This window comes from Primulina eburnea, chromosome 5, assembly GCF_022965805.1.
Source record: "Primulina eburnea isolate SZY01 chromosome 5, ASM2296580v1, whole genome shotgun sequence".
In the NCBI taxonomy this organism is placed as follows: Eukaryota; Viridiplantae; Streptophyta; class Magnoliopsida; order Lamiales; family Gesneriaceae; genus Primulina; species Primulina eburnea.
The window spans coordinates 8481924-8499649 of record NC_133105.1 but is presented as its reverse complement, the minus strand read 5'-3'; the positions used below and the strand labels follow the sequence as shown (position 1 = coordinate 8499649).

At 33.3% G+C, this 17726-nt stretch overlaps 3 protein-coding genes across 4 annotated transcripts; 1 reads left to right on the top strand and 2 right to left on the bottom strand.

The window, feature by feature from the left end:
- On the bottom strand, positions 1–3548 carry LOC140832890 (probable receptor-like protein kinase At5g18500). 2 transcript variants are annotated; one of them, XM_073197168.1, is made up of 8 exons: positions 2145–2869; positions 1942–2046; positions 1595–1717; positions 1341–1511; positions 1063–1192; positions 532–744; positions 334–416; positions 1–300 (listed from the first exon to the last, which is right to left on the bottom strand). In XM_073197168.1, exons 1-7 carry the CDS (start codon positions 2759–2761, stop codon positions 351–353), a joined length of 1425 nt encoding a protein of 474 aa, XP_073053269.1. In that variant the 5' UTR covers positions 2762–2869; the 3' UTR covers positions 1–300; positions 334–350. The 2 variants fall into 2 exon arrangements, with proteins under 2 accessions (XP_073053269.1, XP_073053268.1); XM_073197167.1 differs by lacking the exon at positions 1–300 and adding an exon at positions 3148–3548 and having other exon boundaries at positions 322–416; positions 2145–2780.
- Positions 3549–10050: 6502 nt separating this feature from the next.
- Positions 10051–14500, bottom strand: LOC140832888 (protein TRIGALACTOSYLDIACYLGLYCEROL 4, chloroplastic). Its single transcript, XM_073197166.1, is given in 6 exon segments — positions 10051–10397; positions 10487–10809; positions 11903–12257; positions 12588–12834; positions 14165–14195; positions 14198–14500. Coding segments are annotated over 6 exon segments (1389 nt in total). The 5' UTR covers positions 14433–14500; the 3' UTR covers positions 10051–10199.
- Positions 14501–16100: 1600 nt separating this feature from the next.
- Positions 16101–17328, top strand: LOC140831720 (uncharacterized). The gene is made up of 3 exons (XM_073195466.1): positions 16101–16254; positions 16483–16883; positions 17021–17328. The coding sequence occupies exons 1-3, from the start codon at positions 16234–16236 to the stop codon at positions 17064–17066; spliced, it is 468 nt and encodes a 155-aa protein (XP_073051567.1). The 5' UTR covers positions 16101–16233; the 3' UTR covers positions 17067–17328.
- The last annotated feature ends 398 nt before the right edge of the window (positions 17329–17726 follow it).

Genomic DNA, 17726 nt, shown 5'->3' with positions numbered 1-17726 from the left:
TACGAAACTCGGTCTTAATTTTATTCAATACGAAGTCCTTTTAAAATGGAACTGCACAAATTCTAAGTACAAAGCCCCTTAAAATCCATATTCACAGGCTCAAAGACAAGGAAAAACACTGTGATGCCGGCTAATCCGACCATTGAGGAAGGAATCCTTCGTGATATCGGTATCTTCCAATTTTAATAAATCGATTACGTATGTATACTTCTTTTTCTGAGGAAAAAAAAAACACCCTTTAGCTAGTTTATTTATATCTTGAATTCACTTGGCACTTCATGGTTTTCCAGCTATGTACTACTAATGTACCGTGTATCCGACCTCAACTTGGAATTGTCTCGAGTGTCGTGTCAGAATCTGTGTATTTGCTCTCCTTCCGAGGATGGTCTGAAGGATTCCTTCAACTTCTTACGACCCTGAAGCAGAACATGATGAAAAAAGGTTGCAAATGAAACAACTACTTCTGATGATTTTCTTGTTTTATATCAAAGAAAAAGGGAGGAAAGAATATTTTGTTGAAACTAAGCAAACCTCTCTTGGTACAGGGTATTCCTCTGACTCGAGCATGCGGACAACTTGACTCATTGGAGGTCTTTGTTCGACATTGGGATCGACACACCTCAAGGCAGTCAAAAGGGCTCGTTTAAAGGCAGATTTAGATGGCCTATTGTTTATATTTGGATCAAGCACCTCCTCGGAACGCTTCGCCCCGACCATCATCTTTATCCAGTCCACCAGATTTTTCTGGTTTGCGAGAAAATCGACAGTGTATTTTACAGAGTGATTATGAAAAAAGAACGATTTCAATTACGTATCGTATCAACTTATAGATGCAAATAGTCTAAGTCTTGAGAGTTGGGATGTCAGTGAAAAAATAACTTGAAAATATTTACAAAATCAGTTGGCTTCAGGTTCTGGTTCTAGCATGAATGGGACTGACCATGCATGAATTAACCGAAAGGATAGTTGAATTTCTGTACTATTCTCCTCCACATTCAATACCGGAATCAGTGCTCTGCATAAATTCAAAGATAGATAGAATATTTACAAACTAAACTATACCTCAGGCAAAGGTCGACTGTCATCTACTGGTTCCCTTCCAGTTACTGCTTCCAAGAGCAAAACCCCGAAGCTATAAACATCACTCTTTTCATTTAGGAAGCCGCTGCTAGCATATTCTGGGGCTACGTATCTATATAAGAGAGGCAAATACAAGAGGAGAAGGGGAAACATGAGATTTTTAAGATTACAAAACCAATATCCCCATCTTTTTTAGAAGAGCAAACAATTTACAGACAAGTTCAAGATCGAGACTTAGTAGATCCTGAATCAAAACTCACCCGAAAGTTCCCATAACTCTAGTGATAATATGAGTTTCTCCAGCACCAAGCAACTTGGCAAGGCCAAAATCAGAAATTTTTGCATTAAAGTCGTCATCTATCAATATATTGCTCGACTTAATGTCTCGATGAACCACTTTAGGATCAATCGCTTCGTGTAGGTAAGCTATTCTGCAACAGTCAACTCAGTTTACATTAATAAACAGATGACTTCAGTCACTCAACTATGGCAACATAAGGATATGTAAACTCACGCCTTGGCGGTGCCGAGTAGAATTTTCATTCGTCCCTCCCAAGTAAGGTATCCATGCTGGGACATTGCTCCATGGAGCCATTGCTCTAGATTGCCATTGTTTACATACTCGTACACCAATAACCTATAGGTGTAACAAGATAGGAAACAAAGGTAAATAAATACATACTATTGGCCGTTATGACTTGTACAAGCTCAGAAATCTGCCATAATTGCTCAAGTTCTCATTTATTTTAAAGATAAAATACACGAAGATATAAACTTCTTTTATCTGCAACATGCACAATACTCTACAGGTTTTGATTTGCTTTCTTGAAAGGAAAGATAGGAAGTGTGAAAGAATAATACCTATGAGTACCTTCGATACAATAACCCAAAAGTCGAACCAAATTTTTATGTCGAACATGGCCAATAGCTTCTACTTCCACCCTAAATTCTTTCTCCGCTTGCCCTCTACAATTTAAACATCACATGGTCATCAACGCATAAAGAAAGCACGTAAGAGAAAATCTGTCTTACAAAGCTGAATGAAATCCATGAACCAGACTCACAAATTGTTGAGTAGCCTTTTCACTGCCACAAGAGTACCATTGGCTAGTTGGCCCCTGTAGACAACTCCGTATCCGCCCTCACCAATGACATTTTCATTCGAAAACTTATCGGTTGCTATTTCAAGATCCCTTAGCGTAAACCAGTGGCCCCAATCGAGCTGCGAGAGCTCAGGGAGGCCCGCTAGAGGGGATGGTATGGTAATAAGATGGGAAGAAGGCTGGTTTACTGCCAGAAAATCTCTCTTCTCCAAATATTCAAATGTCATGTCATCCTTCCCCGTGAAAGTAAAGGAACCTGAAGTATTTTCCTTCCCATTGATTAAATGAGTCATAAGCTTATCAGAATTCTTTTCGCCATTGGAGAAGGAATCTCTTTCGGGATCAAAATGGTTAGTTGAAATCTGGTCCATTCTTATCTCTTTGATTTCCTTCGACACATTTGGAATCCGGCTAACTGGAAGTTTATTCCCTGTCCTAAATTTCTTACGCGCTACGAAACACCATAGCAGCAAAAGAACAAGTATAGCAAAGATGAAGAAGAAGATTCCCACTAAAGCCCACACCTTCAGATGAAGGATGTGAGTTTCCTTCGACAACCCGGAATTGAAGGACCCCATTTTCTTGACTTCCAGAGGACTGCCACACAAAACAAAGATGATCAAGAAATAGAACAACCTTAAACAATAGGCGCCATTACTTCCAAGATTATCAGCTGTCAAATATATTAGAGAAACAAAATGATTCACTACTCCTTTCAAAAAGAAACCAAAGGAAGAAAAAAAGACCCTCTGTTGTTAAGCATTAGATGTATACAACAAATCAAGGGAACAAAAAATTGCATCTTTTTCATGTATAAGATTGAACAACCGCAACCAATTCTAACAGAGGAGAACAGAACAAACAATTATGAACTATCCTCACATCGCTCTCTGATGATCACATCATTTTCAGCAAGAAAACACACAAAACGACTGGAAAATGCCATCAAAGATTCGAACTTCACCTTGATTTGATGGTATGGAGATATTCCTCCTCCCAGTATCCTATTTCATCGTTTTATCCAAACTCAAAATCCGATAAAACTGAAATCTTTTTCCAATGCCCATAACCCAGTGATCTCAAACAAACACGCTCATAAACTCTATGGGATGATCTCCTTGGCTTTGAATTTTTTTCTACTATAATGTGATATAATCTCAAGTGGATATAAATATAGATATCATGGTACCATAATTGATACTAATAATGATGAAGGGTCTTGAAGAAGACGAATAGATCAATTTATTGTATTTCTTGAAATGCCAGAGAAAAAAACTTGTTTTGAAGTTGAAGTAATACCGCAGAAACCACATGGAATTCTGGGAAATACAGAGAACGAGGCGTTGGGTAATAAGAAGGCATGGGCTTTTCAGTGGTTGGTAAGACCTTATGTTCACCTCAGTTGTTGAAATAATAATAATAATAAAAAAAGGATAATTTTTATTTAAAGAAAAGTATGAAAATGGACAACTATGATTTTATATGATAGAAATAATCACAGCAATCGATATTTAATTATGTAACTAACAAGTGTTAGTAAAGGAAACTTTTTTTATATATTAGAATTATAATTTTATTTGTTGAAAATTGAAATGGTCTTAAAGGACCAATATAATTACAATTATTAATAGTTTATAAAATTCATCGAACATACCAAACCATTATTCATTAAAGATCAATTATTGGATTATTTTTGTAATACAAATTTTAAAAGATGTGCTACTCAAATATTGATTCACTGCATATTATTGACGTATAATAAGAATTGAAAGATAATGTTATGTTTAAAATGTATTCGAATATTTCATGTTATGCCTATCATATGTTCGAGTTGGTGAAGTATGTAGGGGTGGATAACTGTCGGTTTGGTTTGGTTTTACTCTACAATGGTTCGTTTTTTGGTTTTCGGTTTTGAATATCTCTAGTCCAAAACCAAACCATTTTATTATGGTTGGTTCGGTTTTTTTTTTTTTTTTGTAATACGGTTAGGTTTATACGGTCGGTTATATACGGTTAGAAAAAAATTTGTTAAGAAATAAAATTCTACGTCAATTTATGCCTCTAAAATTTAAATCATAGTATTTGTCAAACATTTAATTTGTGTTATGTTCAAACATGTCATGCGAATATATTAACAATATATAACAAATTAAGATACGTAATCCAACCATGATAGCTGGTGCCAAGTCGAGAGAAAACTAATGTCCGAAAGCATTACAATTGACATGCTAAAAAACCATAATCTAGGGAAATAAGGAGGGAAGATACAGTTAAAAAATCACTACGCCTACGTCCAAAGAGGTAGAAGTTCGTTCAAATCTATCGGCAACCCAAGCCTAACAATCCCAAAACACTTTGCAAGTCCATCTCCTTCAAAATATTTAAACTTCCAATTCTCAAACTCTAAAATCCTGTTTAGCAAAAATAAAAAAAAAAAACATCAAATTCATTAGAATTATAAAGTGATTATTAAGTTCATTACAATTATAAAGTGATTATGAATCACAATTTTGAAGTAATAACTTAAATTTATTGAAACTAATTGCAAAGATCTTTAACAAAGTAATATAAAAAAAAATCCTATTTTTATGGAAAAATAATAAATTCATTACAACTAGTAACAATAAGTGAAAATGCTTAAACTTAACTAGTTAACTTACAATATTTCATTGAAATGATTATATATTGGTTATGCAAGAATCTCTTCCAATACAAGAATCCCTTCCAATATTGATCAAATCTAAAAAAATAAGAAAATTATTACCAACATTAAATAACAAAATAATTCTAAAATAAAACAGAAAAAAATACACAAATTTCTTACCAGATTCAATTTTTTCAAGGCGATCCAAGTCTTTTTCTACTTTAATGGGAGAAGATTCTTTTCGGAACCAATCTTGAAGGCAAATGAGTGCTTGTACTAACTGAGGTGTTAATGAACTTCTAAATGAATCTAGAACACGTCCCCTGGTGCTAAAAGCAATTTCTGATGCCACAATAGTAATAGGAATCGCTAACATGTCACGAGTCATCTCAACCAGAGTAGGAAATTTGGAAGAGTTAACTTTCCACCAAAGCAAAATATCAAAATGTTCCTCAACATCTTCATCAAGATACCTATCTAACTTAGTCTTAGCATCCATATTTCCACTTTCAGCCTTAAATCTCAAGTATTCTTGTTGTATTAGTGTTCTTTTATCAATATTTCCTGTGTTTATACCCGATGGCTCAACTTTACTAGTAGATGATCCTTTAGACATTTTTGAAGTGGCCTTCCTATATTCTTGAAACAAAGAAGTCATGTACAACCTTTTTTGAACTCTTAATTGCTCCCCTTTCTCTTGCCCATACATCTTCAAAAGCACAAAAGCCACATAATCAAATTTGAAACGAGGATCAAGCACACATGCAATAAAAATCATCTTATTTATTTTTTCTGGAGCACCCCAATATTGTCAAATTTAGATTTCATCCTTTTTGCCATCATAGCCAAAACAATGTCATCACTCTCTACTAACAACTTTAAAACACAAGAAAGCTCGACAATTTCATGAAAGTGGATATTTGAAGTAACATATCATGTACCTGAAACTCTCAAGATAAGATTATAAAAAGCTTCAAGAAACTTCTCATTTTTTCTCACATTTTCCCAATCACCACTTGTCAATGCACCTACATCCTTTCCATCTTCACAAACATGGGGAAGAAAATGATCCAACAATCAGCATTTTCAAATTCCAAAGCAGTTTTCAACATCAAGTAAGTAGAATTCCACCTAGTAACAAAATCCAAACACAAGGACTTCTTACTTGTTATCTTTTCAATTTCACAAAAATCTTTAATCCTTGCAAGAGATTGTCTAATATATCTTATAGCTTGTCTAACTCGTCTCACAGAATCTCCAACTTCTTTCAAACCATCTTGAACAATGAGATTCATTATATGAGCCACACACATCACATGAAGGTGTTTACCATCCATCAAATTACTTCTCCATTTAATGAATTGGTTTGACATCTCTTTCACTGTAGTATCATTTGAACTAGCATTATATACTGTGATAGTGAAGACCTTATCCAAACCCCAATCAAGCAAACATTTAGTGATAACAATTGCCATATCATCACCTTTATAACTAGATATTGGAGAAAAATTTAATATTCTTTTTTGCAAATTCCAGTTCTTGTCAATAAAATGAGCAATAAGACAAATATAATTAATTCTCTGCATTGAAGTCCATGTGTCTGTTGTGAGACAAACTCTTAGACGTGTATCTTTGAAAAAAAGCTTAAGATTTTTCTTTTCTTCCAAAAAAAGTTCAAAGCAATCCCTTGTAATAGTCCTACGAAATAGAATTCTAAATAGTGGTTGTATCACATTTATAAAGTGTCTATATCCTTCCATTTCCACAAAACTAAAAGGTAATTCATCGACAAGTATCATCTTGGCCAAAGCTTTCCTACAACCTTCTTGATCAAATCTCCAAGCATTGATTGTTATTTGATCTTTTGAAATGTTTTGAAAGGCTATTTTTGCTTGTTTAGTTTCCACATTACATGGATATTTTTTTACACTTTTTCAAATGAGCACCCAAAGATGAAGTATCATTTAAACTTGAACCATAATAATTACATTTTTCTCTAAGTGTCCCATTAGAATCCTCATATTTCTCAAAATGTTCCCAAACAAGAGATCTAGGTCTTACAGATTTCCGCTTTTTCCCAACATCAACCGAATCTGCAGATGACAAATTAGGTGCATTAGAACTCTTGCTTTCATCGATCATACCCTCCTTTGCTGTCATTTATAAAAAATGAAACAAATTAACCTGTCAAGAAAAGATAAAATCGAATACCCTAAATTTTAAAATCGTAACTGACCGAAAAACCGATAAAACCGATCCATTTTAAACCGAATTATTCGGTTTTTTCGATTTTTCCGATTTTATGCCCACCCCTAGAAGTATGTGAGAGATTGATTAATGATCATGGGTTCAAATTCATTATCAATATTTTCTCGGACAAGTTTGTTGTTGCATAGGGCTTATAAGTACGGTTCACCTGACTAATGTGATTTGCAGTTTATTACGTTAGTCCGGAGGTTTACGTTCAATATACACTGAAAGGTAGCGACGACATATTCTATAGGACCGGGCGTTTGCCGCTTTACCAAAAGCTATAGCTGGTGATAATGGTGCAACTCAAATCTTTTAAACCACACAATAGCTCAAAACACCACGCTTCGATCGATCTACTAAGCAAAGACAATTATTGCACCCAACAATCTTCCTCCCAATAATTGCACTCATGGCAGACAACATGAATCAAACATGTGACACTGGCTCTGATACCAATTATAGGACTGAGCGCTTGCTGCTTTACCAAAAGCTATAGCTGATGGTAATAGTGTAACTCAAAAATCTTTTAAAACGCACACCAGTTCAAGTATCACGGTTTGATCACTCTACCAAACATCGACAATTATTGCACCCAACATGTCAAAAAAATGTTATTAATATTATCAAAAATAGATTTTAAGTTGATTTTATAGTAGCTAATTAAATAAATTATAACAAAAATAGCATTCTAATAATTTTTGTATGAATATGAAAATGATTGTCAATAACCAATTGTTGATAATTTTATAATGAAATTTAATGCTTTTCTAAACATGGTTTGTTAATTAATCGTGTTGTGTCTGCCTTGTTAACTGTTTTATTAACTTCTCAATTGAAATGAACTTTGATATAAGAAAATTAACTGTTTTATTAACTCCTCAATTGAAATGAACTTTAATATAAGAAAATGGTGAGTATATTTTATTATTTTTATTTATTAAAAATATTTTTTATTTATGAAATTGAAAATGCCCAGTTGATTATTAAATCAAATTTAAATTTAATCATGGTTAAAAGAAATTTTTTTGGATGTGAAAAAAATGAATAACAAAAAAAATTACATTGTTTTAGAATTTGATTATTAAAAAAGTTGTCAACTACATAAGATAAATATAGAAATATTGCAACCGGAGGATTGAGTCTTTTTTACTTTCAGAAAATTAACAATATTTCACTTGTTTCGGTATCACTAGCTATAATTTCTTATATAACAAGAATTGGATCCTACATAATATAATCAAAGTTTTGATATTCGCCATAAAATATTAAATTAATTCAACTTTAAAAAACATTTTTGACAATTTTTTATTAAACCGATATTTGTTTTTCTTGCATTGTTTCTAATAAAAAATTATTTTTCGATCTAATCTTACCGGACATATATAATTATTTCTAAAATTTATTCAATATGTAGAAAATTGAACAAAAATAATATTACAGACCATATGGAATTCCAATTTTCATAAGTCTCGCGTTTATTTCGTCCACATTTTGCTTCTTAACATTAAAGTTTTCATATTTTTAATAAATCGTTTGCTCTGGTTAATAAATTTAAAGTTATCGAATTATTCGAGTTTGTATTATATTAAAAGAGCATCTACACTGTTATAAAAATATATATACCTTTTTAATTAATTAAAAATATACATTTTGCACAAACTTCAAATGCTAGCAGTAAGAAATGTCTCAGTCTCACGTGACTTTAGAAATAAATAAATATTTTCTATAATATGAATAAACCAATATAATATATTGTGTTGAAGGATAAAATCTCCACAAATTAGTGATAATATATTTAGCCATAACTTTTCAACTTAATCCGTTTACCTTATAAATTAGAGGATCATGTCTCTTGTGAGACGGTCTCACGAATCTTTATCTGTGAGACGGCTCAACGCTACCGATATTCACAAAGAGTACGTTTTATGTGAAGACGCTCTCATAGATCTATATTCGTGAGACAAATAAATTATGCTCATATTTAGAGTGACCTGTAATATTTTTTATATAAAAAATTTCAATTTCATGGATTGAGTCGAATAAAAGACTAGGACGAGTCGTGAAAATTGCTGCAAATCTTCAATATAGATGTGTTCTAATTATTGCTATTAATATATACAATTTTTTATTAAATTAATAAGAAAGCAATAACCTAAGTTGCAATTATTAAAACTTTGACATTCGAACAAAAAATATATAGTTTGACAACTAATAAGTGATTGGATAATACTTGTGTTCGTTACGAGGTATCCATCAGAATATGTCATTTGGCTCGCTGCCAATTGTTAAATAATATTGTACGCGTACACACAATTTTCTTTACGATTTACACGTTTTGATATAAAATATGGAATTATATGAAATGAAAACTGGCAATACATTATTATGAAACTTAGGCAATTTCACGATAAATCGATAATCGAACATGTGACGACGTTGGTCATCTCTAACAATCTCTCTTTCATAGATTATAATTGTTTTTTTTATGACGATAAAACTTACGATTGTAATATTTCGATATGCAGCATGTAAAAAAATTCAAAACAATTGGAGGAAGGATACCACGTGGGAAGGGGACATTCATATTATATGAACGCTTTATGTAACAAAAGCTAATAAAAGCCAGAAACATTTCAAAAAAATAGGTTATCTTATTCACAATGGCTGGTCGTACTCAATATAAACAAAGTGTAATAATTGTCTAATAATTGTTTTATTATTATTTTAACATTTCTTTTATTATAGAACCAATAATATTAGATAAATTTGATCACATCAATAATGCTCGATGTCATCAGCATTTAATAAAACATTCATTTCGAAAAGAACAATTTTCAACTAATTATATGGTTAAAACTTAAAGTATATCAATTTTTTAGATAATTTTCCTAAATTCCTCCGGTGAAAATTTTATTAATTTAATAATAGTTTTTCTTAGGAAAATGACAAAATATCCCCCATTTATCCATATTGTCTAATAAGGATGTCCTTTTTATTTCAATAAAATGAAGAAAAACAGTTTAAAAGTTAAGTTTCTATCCAATTTATGTATTTAATTACAATTAAGTTCAAAAAGCTAACAAATAAAGTTTTATGGAAAAAATTAAATTTCTCTCAACTCAACTCTCAAAGAATCTTAGTTCTACCATGAACTCTCTTTGTTTCAGGGAATACCAAGCTACAGCCTTTGCTGAACCAAGTACTTGAAGGGCATACTCGATGGCAATTACAGGATCATTCACATTCAAAATCCAGTCTTTTTTCTTTGGGTCGAGCGCCACTCCTGCATCGACTCGGAAGCTGAAAGGTCCAGCAATCTGCACAAAAATCAAAAGGGGTTTCTGCCGCAGAATTGGGTTTTATGAAGTTCAGTAATGGAAAAGTTAACTCGAGATTAAATATGAACCTGCTGCTGAAAAGAGAAGCTGGCAGAGGGACACATTGCACGAACTGCTTCTGCATTTGGCACTTGAGAATTGTAGAGATCAAACGCCATGCAAGTGGCACCCTTTAGAAAGTTCAATCCAGAAGGAATATCCAGCCGGGAATAAAAGCGAGTAAGGTCTAGGAAAGGCTTCTGGAAATTTCCATGCTGAGCAGAGAGTGAGACTGACGCAAATAAATCCGCTAAAATCGCAGAGTTTGTGCCTTTGGCTCGAAACCCAGAACACCCATTTTCTTCCTGGGCTCGAAGTGCATTATCTCCGACAGATGCAGTGACGACAGCACCTAAAATGAAATAAACACATCAAAATCATAATTGTTGTGTGGTATTGGAGAAAAAAATATTACACAAATGGTTGACAGAGCCCATTCAGACGATAATGATATATTGATGGAAAACAAAATAATGCAGTGGTCAATTTGTTCAGCGCAAGCCCTTAGCATAGCTATTAAATGCACTAGGTGCACATATATCTCAGTCTCTAAGGAGCACAGAGGATGGTGAGGCGCATGGCCAATCATCCATGCCAATCAAAGTAAGATGAGTTGATATATAAAATTCTACAATCTATACACGGGAAGAAAATTCTGCCAAATAGCATTCAACATTACTTAACCAACAAATTAACCACAAATATAGAAAGCTAATGATAATTTGTGTATAATCAAATATGAATTACTTTTATATAGAATTTCAGCTTGAACTCACAATGCATTATTTTTGAAAAACTGCTCAATTAAAAAAGATTTGTCTGGCATCGTTATGGCCATTTTGTGTACTTCTTTACTATAGTAATGAACATACAGCAATGAAAAGGATGTACAAGTTTTTAGTCTATACATACAATTTAGAGTGACTCAGAATCCTTGTTTTTGTTTATCTATCAAGGCATATGATTAAGTCATTTGAAATAGACTATTCTAAGACCATAACTTCAAATTCATTTTATTGTTTGGATAACTATGACATAAATATATTTCAAATTCATCTCTTATTATTTAAATTATTGTACTGAAAACTATAATAGATTTTAAATGCACCCAATATTCATGTCATTTTAAAATCCCAGCTTCAAGTCATTTTCTCATCTCAAATACCTCCACAAAAACCAAATTCATCCAAGCATAACATCAAGGAAAATGGAATACATAGATAATATGTGAATCTTGGGAGCCCTTCGTAATCAATGCATATCAAGATTAGTCATGAACTTACTTCCGAGATTAGTCATAAACTTACTACTAACATAAAAAAAACATTCTGCTTCCCTGAGTAAAGATTAATATTTTCGGCATTTTCCTTCAACCAATAATAATGAACACAAGCAACAAATATCACTTACAATTAAACTTATCAGAGTCACATGGCTGTGTTTACCTAGAATCCCTGCTGCTGAAATATGAGGAGTGGACAGAAATATATCATATGGTTGCACCATTTTCATCTTTTGCGCTTCACTTCTCCAAATGTCGAAATTTTTCTTGAATGAAACTGCACATTTGGCACACAAACCTGAAAGTAAAGCAGCGGGTGTTCTTTGAGTAGGATGATCATCACACTGCTTGGGTGAACCTGAAGTGTGGTTGACACATAAATGGTAGCTTGTTCCACTGTCAGAAGCAACTGACGAAAGATCCATCGCCATTGTCAATGGAACATCCCAGTAATTACCATGCTGATCAACAAAAAGTGATGGCGAAGCTGCTTCTACAATGAGATCGTGATGGAGAAACTGTAAAAGGAAAAATACTAATAGTTGTTAAGCTTAAAGTGACCAGCCCAAAAATCCCAGTTATAGAACAGCAGGTGTGTGAGGGTGATTATTATTTAAAAAAAAAACAGTTAAGTTTATATCAGAGATCCTACGATGTAATCGAACGTCACGACATGTTTCTATCAGAGAACTAGAAAACAATGACTACATCACTGGCAGTAATTGAAACTCGGACAAGGAGTAAAGAAAAAATGCATGCTGGCAAAGAAAGATTTAGCCATTGAAAAAATTTATACTATCAATATCGATTCTCCATAGATATCAGAGGTTACACAATTACAGCCTTGCCTTGTGATGAAGAACTGCCTTCTTTCTAGGAGCCTTGTCATCCGCACATGCCTCTAAGCTAAGTACCATCGTGTCCTGTGAGGTTAACGACCACTCTGAACAAAAATTCAGGGCATACAAAGTTTTGTTTGAAAGGTGTCTCCAAATACTCGGCAAAGATGAAGCATATGACTCTTGTCTGAACCCATTCTTTCGAAGCGAAGTCACAAACTTCTGTACATTGAACTGTCCAAGAATTGCCACTAACCTGCATGGCTTCGTATCAAAACGTGAATCAATCACAACTATATATATTTATGTATGTACATATATGCGTGTTTATAGAACTGACAAAGTCTATGCTCCCTGAGTTAAACACGAGTTTAAGACATTGAATTAGTGCCGAACGCTCTAGTTATTAGTAGATGATCTAATAGTTTTGCTATGTTGGTGTGTTTCACAGTGGATAGCATAGTCTTAAGTGTCTAGAACCTGGTCACAAATAATTCACCAAGCACCTTTCAGGAGAAATATGGAGCAAAGTTTAGTAGTAGCTTTGAAAACTGTGTAAACAAATTGTTAGTGAATTTTTAATACAATTATTACAATAATCGCAACATAAAAAAAATTATAAATCAAATAAAAAAAATTAAAAAGTAATCAGATCAGCGGCGAAATATCACAACTGCCAGTACAGTCAAGTTAACTAGTATTAGAACTGCAGATAAAGTGCTCAACCGGAACAGTCAACAATGTGACGGTGGGATCAGTTCTTCCAATAATAGATAGGCAGTTGGAAGATTGAATTGTAATCAAGCAGAAAAGATAATTCCTCTTGTCCATGGGGAAGTATCAACAAGTGGAGGCAGAATCAACATATAACTAAATCCACTCTTTTCCAGAAAGCTTTTGTATTTGGTTAAGCAGAAAATGAAACTTTGTTTGATGTTACTTAACCTAGTTCAGAAGGAACCAAAAACCGGTTCGATTGAAATAAAACAGAATTTAGTTTTATAAAACAAGTTAACAGCACTGAAACCTGTGAAACTCATAATTTCCTCAGAACAAATTTGCCACATTGTTGCTCTGAGATTTGGCGGGCATCCATTTCCGAGGATTTGACAGCTTAAAATCAACAACAATTAAACATGAATTGTAAATTCAGGCAAATAGATCGCATATCTAAATGTTATTAATATAAAAAAACAGAACTTGAAGAGATAAGCAAAATAAAAAATTAGGATAGAATTTAAAATGATATAGCTTAGAAATTCAAGTCTTTGAGTGTCGAAATGACTAAATATTCATCTGCTTAAACCCAAGATAACTATAGCACACACTAATTCCATATTCTTGAGAGCTTAAAGCCCACTCTCCCCACTCAGCATTCATCATCTTCTCTTTTACCATGAATATGGGAAAGATGGAGGCATAAAGAGTTAAATGCACAAATTCCTTATTAAATTCAACCTTGAAAGCCAATGTTCTAAATCATAATTGAATTGTTACAGATTCAATTGTAACGAAGGAAACAGGAAAATTTCTTGATTATTTAACTGAAGCGAAAGGCAACTGTGGAGAGAGGTTGGTAGCACTACCATGACTCGCTGGCAACAGAGGGCAGAGGAGAGAGAGGACGCGCTGAAAAGAGAAGCCACGGCCGGAGTCAAGATTGGGAACGAGGGGCATAGCCATGAAGCGCTGGAAGAAATCAACCTGCCGGGGGCGAGACAGCCTAGCCCCGCGGCTCAATCCCAACGGCAGCGGCTCGCCGGAGACTGGCCTCGCCACTCCTTCCACGGTCACCGGAGTCGATACGTCGACGTCCCAGGAGCCACCGTCCATGGCCCATCTAAGCTTCTTCATTGGATTAAAGATTTGTAGCTAAGGTTTGTCGGAACGCAATGGGCAACGAACACAGGGGAATACAAGAGTTTTGAATTATAAAAACAAATTAAAATTTTAAATAAATAAAAAAGTGGAACTTATAAGTTAATATTTGCGAAATAAAGAGTCTGTCGATTCGACTAACCTACAGTCTCCAGACTTAATTAAATTTATTATTTTATTATAAATTAATTTAAATTAATTAAAAATTTTATCTAAATATCTAATATTTAATAATAAACTAGTACATGACCAATGAATTATGTTTTTATTGATTAAATATTAAATAATAACACTTATTTTCGATTTAGTATTAAGTATCGACGCATTTAAAATTAGAAGTTGAATAATATTTGAAGTATATGATTTTTTTGTTAAGTAGATTCATTTAATAAAGTATAGATACTTGTACAATATGTTATAATCATAAAAAATATATCATATATATAAGAAATAGTGAAGGACTACATTGCAATTTTGATATATAAATTTAAAAATTAAAGAAAAAGATGAAAGTAAAAAAAAGACCCAAGTAAGAGTTGAAATTACAACTTGATGTTATGGGTGTCCATCAGTCGGTTCGGTTATGTTTTCGGTTTTAATTTCGGTTATTTCGGTTTTTGGTTTTAGAAATATATAATCTGATATCCGAACCATTTTTCTTCGGTTCGGTTTTCTACTAAAACGGTTCGGTTAATTCGGTTTTAATATAATTATTTAAATTAATAATATAAATATATTGTAAAATAAAATATGTTAATTTTTTATATGTTTTCTTAGTGAAATATTTAAATATAATGTCTAAATTAATTAAACAAACAACATTCACCTAAAAATTGTTCAAAATAGTTCTTCATTCTCTAAATATCATATCAAAATATATAATATCAATAAAAATATAAAAAAATTATTAATTTAATAAAATTTCGGTTATTTCGGTTTGGACATATATAATCCAAAACCGAACCAAATAAACTTCGATTTTAACATTTATATCCGAATTACTAAATTCGGCTTTCTGTTTTGTTCCATTTTCAGTTTTTTTGGTTTGGATTTTCGGTTTTATTCGAAGTTTGAACACCCCTACTTGATGCATAAAAAACAAAATCTCTATCCACTGAACTACATATAGTTTGCAGTAAAATTTTAGCATTTTATTAATATATATTCAATTATTAAAACAGATAATGACAACAAAAATTAGTTATTATAAATATCTCAAACTTAATAATATAATATAGAAATAAAGATATATATCAATCAACTAAAATACAAGCACTACCGGAAAATCGAAAAAAAAAAAACAGACAACTAGAAAAAGGATGAAAAAATTTCTTCCACGAATCTATTTGGAAAACCGTTATATAAGTTTCAAAAACTAATTTTCCAAAAGCTAAATTCACCTGACACGCAATGTTATGTGCTTAATAAATCATAAATGACATAAACGAAACAAATTACTTTTTATCCATTATTTTCTTTGCCTCCCATAGTCGTAACAACCTACATGTTTAATAATGATTAGCCCCTTGAAAAAGAACTGGTCAGAGATTTTACGTACATAAATATTTCATTCTTTGAATTGCATGGGCTTGAAACGTGTATCTCAAAGCACGCTTTTAGGCTATCTGATGATGGATCTCATGTTGGCGGTTGCACGATTCTCTCCTATTTAATCGTTGCCTTCCGTTTATAAAAAATTAAGTTGGCAGAAAATTATTCATCAATTTACCAAGTATTGTATTGTATTCATCATCCAAGATTAATTCTTAATATTCAAATGGCATACACTACTGCTCTGGTTTGTGAGCCCCATGGATGCTTAGCTTAATCCGTTTCTCAACTTTCAATTTAATTTGTTTGATTTGATGCATGTATTGGCCCTGATCAGACAAGAAAATTTTGTAAAATTTTATAAATTTCAAGTTTCTTCCCATGATCGGTGTGTCTGATGAGGATTCTAGCCTGAATATATCATGCATAAAATTCTTTAAAATTTTTAAATTTAGTTAAAATCTTGTGCATGCAGAAACAAAGCAGACCATGGATGCGCCGTGCTCCACTATTCCAGGCCGCGGCTAACAGGAATTTGGCCACATCCGCCACAGCAGCCGGTAGGGCCTCCGGTAACAACAGCGGGTTTTGGAGGATAGCGAAGAGTGGTGATTTTGCACCAGTATGGATGGTGGCTGGGATGGTCTGTGTAGCAGGATGCATCGGAATCCACACGGCAACGCAGCAGCTGACGCGATCTCCATCGGTGCAGGTGACGAAGAAGATGAGGGAGAGCGTGCCGGAGGTGGAAATCCCCGATGCCGTGCTGGGATCCGCCGAGAAATTCATAGACAGGTCGTTTCTTCGTAAGGTTGCCCATATCCAGGACAATTACAAGGATCAGCAGGATAGCCCGACTCAGTCGATTTTCACTCGGTATTTTACGTACCTCTTTCTCTCCATATCTATTTTTAGAGTTAATTACCTTTTTCCTTCTCCCATAACAACAGTGTTTCAATAGTTCATCTAAAAATATATTCGATAAATAATCAAAATTTGATGGATGATGACAGATCTCGCGATATTGAGAGTTTGAAATCGGTTGGGGTCCGTCCATGAGCAACAGATGATCTGGAACAACACATGTAGCTAGCTAGATAGTATGCAAGTAACTAATAATGTGTATTTTGTAAATAAATTAGATTTCTTTAATTATCCTAGCTATTTTGTTTAGAAGGAGCTTCTCAGCTCTTGTATTTGTTTTCCAATCTCTCATTATTCAAAGTATAATAAGTCTTTCTACAGACATTGTTGTAATACATTTTTCACCTTAATTTCGCTATTTTTTCGAATTAATACTCAGAAAAACCATTGAAAATCATTTGATTATGGTGAAAAACGTTCAGATTGTATTATACAATTGATAGCGCAGCATGTCATGGCGAAGGGACCGGTTCTTGTTTGTTGTGGCCTTTCCATGCAAAAAAAAATAAAATAAACACTCCAAATCTCATACAACCGAAGATTTGTATCATCTGAATTTGAGATGGGTCCGAATTGATCATGTACCAGTTGGCCGGCATAGGCCGGGAGTGAAGTCGAGTTGGATTCAATGAGGATCATCATAAAATAATCGGGATTAGCGATTGTGATACCCTTGTCCCACATAGAAAAAAAATCAAGATTTAAAATGAGTTTGTAATGGCTTACAATGGAATTCTATAGCAACTTGCGTTAATCATTTTCGTAAAGCGAGGACGAATACGAAGTAGTTGCTAT